The 2,454-nt window shown below is 41.9% G+C and overlaps 1 protein-coding gene across 1 annotated transcript; it reads right to left on the bottom strand.

The window, feature by feature from the left end:
• Nucleotides 1-293: 293 nt before the first annotated feature.
• Nucleotides 294-2,171, bottom strand: LOC111879595 (9-cis-epoxycarotenoid dioxygenase NCED6, chloroplastic). Its single transcript, XM_023876061.2, has one exon. The coding sequence runs from the start codon at nt 2,041-2,043 to the stop codon at nt 307-309; it is 1,737 nt and encodes a 578-aa protein (XP_023731829.1). The 5' UTR covers nt 2,044-2,171; the 3' UTR covers nt 294-306.
• Nucleotides 2,172-2,454: the final 283 nt, after the last annotated feature.

Raw genomic sequence — 2,454 nt, 5'->3', positions numbered from 1 at the left:
AGATGTGATCAGAGTAGGTAAATCAACATAACATCAATTCGTTTGTTGTTGTTTGGTCACATATCTGGTTTCCTTATTTCTTCACACTCTTGGATGTGTCGTAGGAAATCGAGTGAATAATACATACTAGGATCACCGAACACGATTGAAGTGCCGTCAAGTAACAACAAAAAATTTGCTCGATTGAGCTGTCTTCAAATAAATAACAATATTATATCAAAATTTATACACATACTTATGTTATGCATATACAATATATATGTATATAATAGTTATATAAGGACATGTAAACGTATTGAATTAAGCTTAATTAGCCAAGTCATGGGTACTAACAAACGTACCATGAAAACCATACGGCACTCTACCAGTTAACCTCACTATGCCTATTTCCTTCATACTTGAAGCTTCAACAATTACTAATTCCGACCTCTCCATAGCTTCATCCCTAACATAACTCATTATGTATCCTTCATCTTCTTTATCACTACCTTCTACAGGAATGAAACACGGTTCACCTCCAAACCGTCCATTCCCATAGAATAACTTGGAGACAACTCCCGTCTCCAAGTCAACTTTGGCCATGCCATTGCATTTTGGCCAAGGTTCAACTATTGCTAAGTAGACAAATCGTGTCTTTCGTCCAAGTAGTTTTTTGTTTACGTTGCCAGCATCAAGGTTGATGCCTGACACCAGAACCCGTTGCGTTGACTGTCCGGTTGTTCTGTTTAACCGAATTTCGGTTAATTCGCTTCTGAGAAGGTCGAAATTGATTTCATTGAAAATGGCATCCGGCGGTGTCATGCGTGACCCAATTACTACAATGATTTGGTCACCCTTTACGTCAACTTCTTCCCATGCATTCCATAAATGGTAACAAAAGCAATCGGGTACGTCGATCCATTGGATACTTGATTCATTTTTGACGGATTTTGGTAGGATACCGTATCTGGATACCTTATTCGGGTCAAGTAGAACGGGTGATTTGCCTTGAACCATTTCAGATAACTTGAATACAACTTGGTGATCCGGAATGACGATGTGACTTTGCGTGATAGCGAAGTCATGGATCATTGTTGGCTGGTTTAGTGAGATGGAGACCTCACGTGACTTCTTACCGTTTTTCTCGAAACTGAAAAATTTAAGGTAAGGCTTCTTTAAAACATCGTAACTCAGCGAGAACAGCTCGCCTGTGACAGGGTCCACTTTAGGGTGCGCAATCAAGGGGCAGTTAACCTGTCCATCATAATCAAACCGTCCATCTGTTGCGAGATCACCGTCACGTTTTATGTTGATGCTGTACGGTAGATCATCCTCCGACATTGCGAGCAATCGACCGTTAAAATAAACCAAACCGGCATTAGCAACGCCGATTCCATGAGCCGTGTCCAACAACCCGGCTACACCTCTTGCATAAAACAGAGCCAGCCGAGCTAAACCAAGGTGGCCATGCAGTTCGCCAATTGGCTTAGGGAAATACGGCCGGCCTAACGATAATTCTTGCTTGAGACGGCTGGTTCGAGTGAACCGGCTGCAATAGCTGGCTTTATTCTTTGGTCCCAACTTCACGGCGTGTATCATCCCATCGCCATCGAAAAGATGGTGGCCACCGGTTGGCTTAAACATGGGGTTGGCGCCATTTCTAAGGTAAAAACCATTTAAATCATTAGGTATTTCACCAATTACCTCCAGACCATGATGGACCGGACACTCTGGAACCGGCGCAAAGTTTCCCATTAGCTGAACCGCTGGATCAACCTGGTGTGATCGTTTCTGATCGTTTTCAAGAACATTAAGTGACCTTTCGACAAAGTCTAGAGCCGAGGCTGCTAGTTTTTGAAATGGGTTGAGCTGCGGAGGCGACACCGTCGTTAACTCCGGCAACGATTTGGATGTCGGTTTTATCTTAGGCGGCTTTGACGTGTGAGGTGGTGTGTTTGTAGTCGGATGATGATTTATTTGAATTATGCATGTAACTGATGGGCGTGTACTTATACGTACTAATGTTGCAGTTGAACATCTTGTGAGAGTCACAGAGGTGTCCATTGGAGGCGGTGGTAGTGATGATGGTTGTACGAGGGGGCAAGGGAGATTAATGTCCTGGGAAATCAGAAATGAAAAGTGCTGAAATATATATGGGTAAAAGTGAAAATTCGATACACGTGATAGCTTTAATGGTGGTCCACCTAGCATTGTAGGGACACGTGGAATATGTACGAGGTTTTCACATTTCACCATTACTAAAAACTATACAACCTTCGAGAGAAAAACTTGTGTTGGATCCGCTGCTTAAAGCCTTAAATCTTGTTCCAATAAAAAATCTGTACATTATTATAGACGAAAAGTATAATATGATAGGTATTTATGATCAGATACATATTATCGGTTAATATAAACCGAATCTGTACGATGTAATTGATGGAGACGTCGAATCTAAGTCGATAACATCAAGATTTG

Source organism: Lactuca sativa, chromosome 6 (genome assembly GCF_002870075.4).
Source record: "Lactuca sativa cultivar Salinas chromosome 6, Lsat_Salinas_v11, whole genome shotgun sequence".
Classification (NCBI taxonomy): domain Eukaryota; kingdom Viridiplantae; phylum Streptophyta; class Magnoliopsida; order Asterales; family Asteraceae; genus Lactuca; species Lactuca sativa.
The sequence above is the reverse complement of the archived record's forward strand: the minus strand, read 5'-3'. Positions and strand labels throughout refer to the sequence as shown.

Bases quoted from the DNA above. Each gene is read 5' to 3' on its own strand.
- LOC111879595 (XM_023876061.2), bottom strand. From the start codon at position 2,043: ATGGACACCTCTGTGACTCTCACAAGATGTTCAACTGCAACATTAGTA.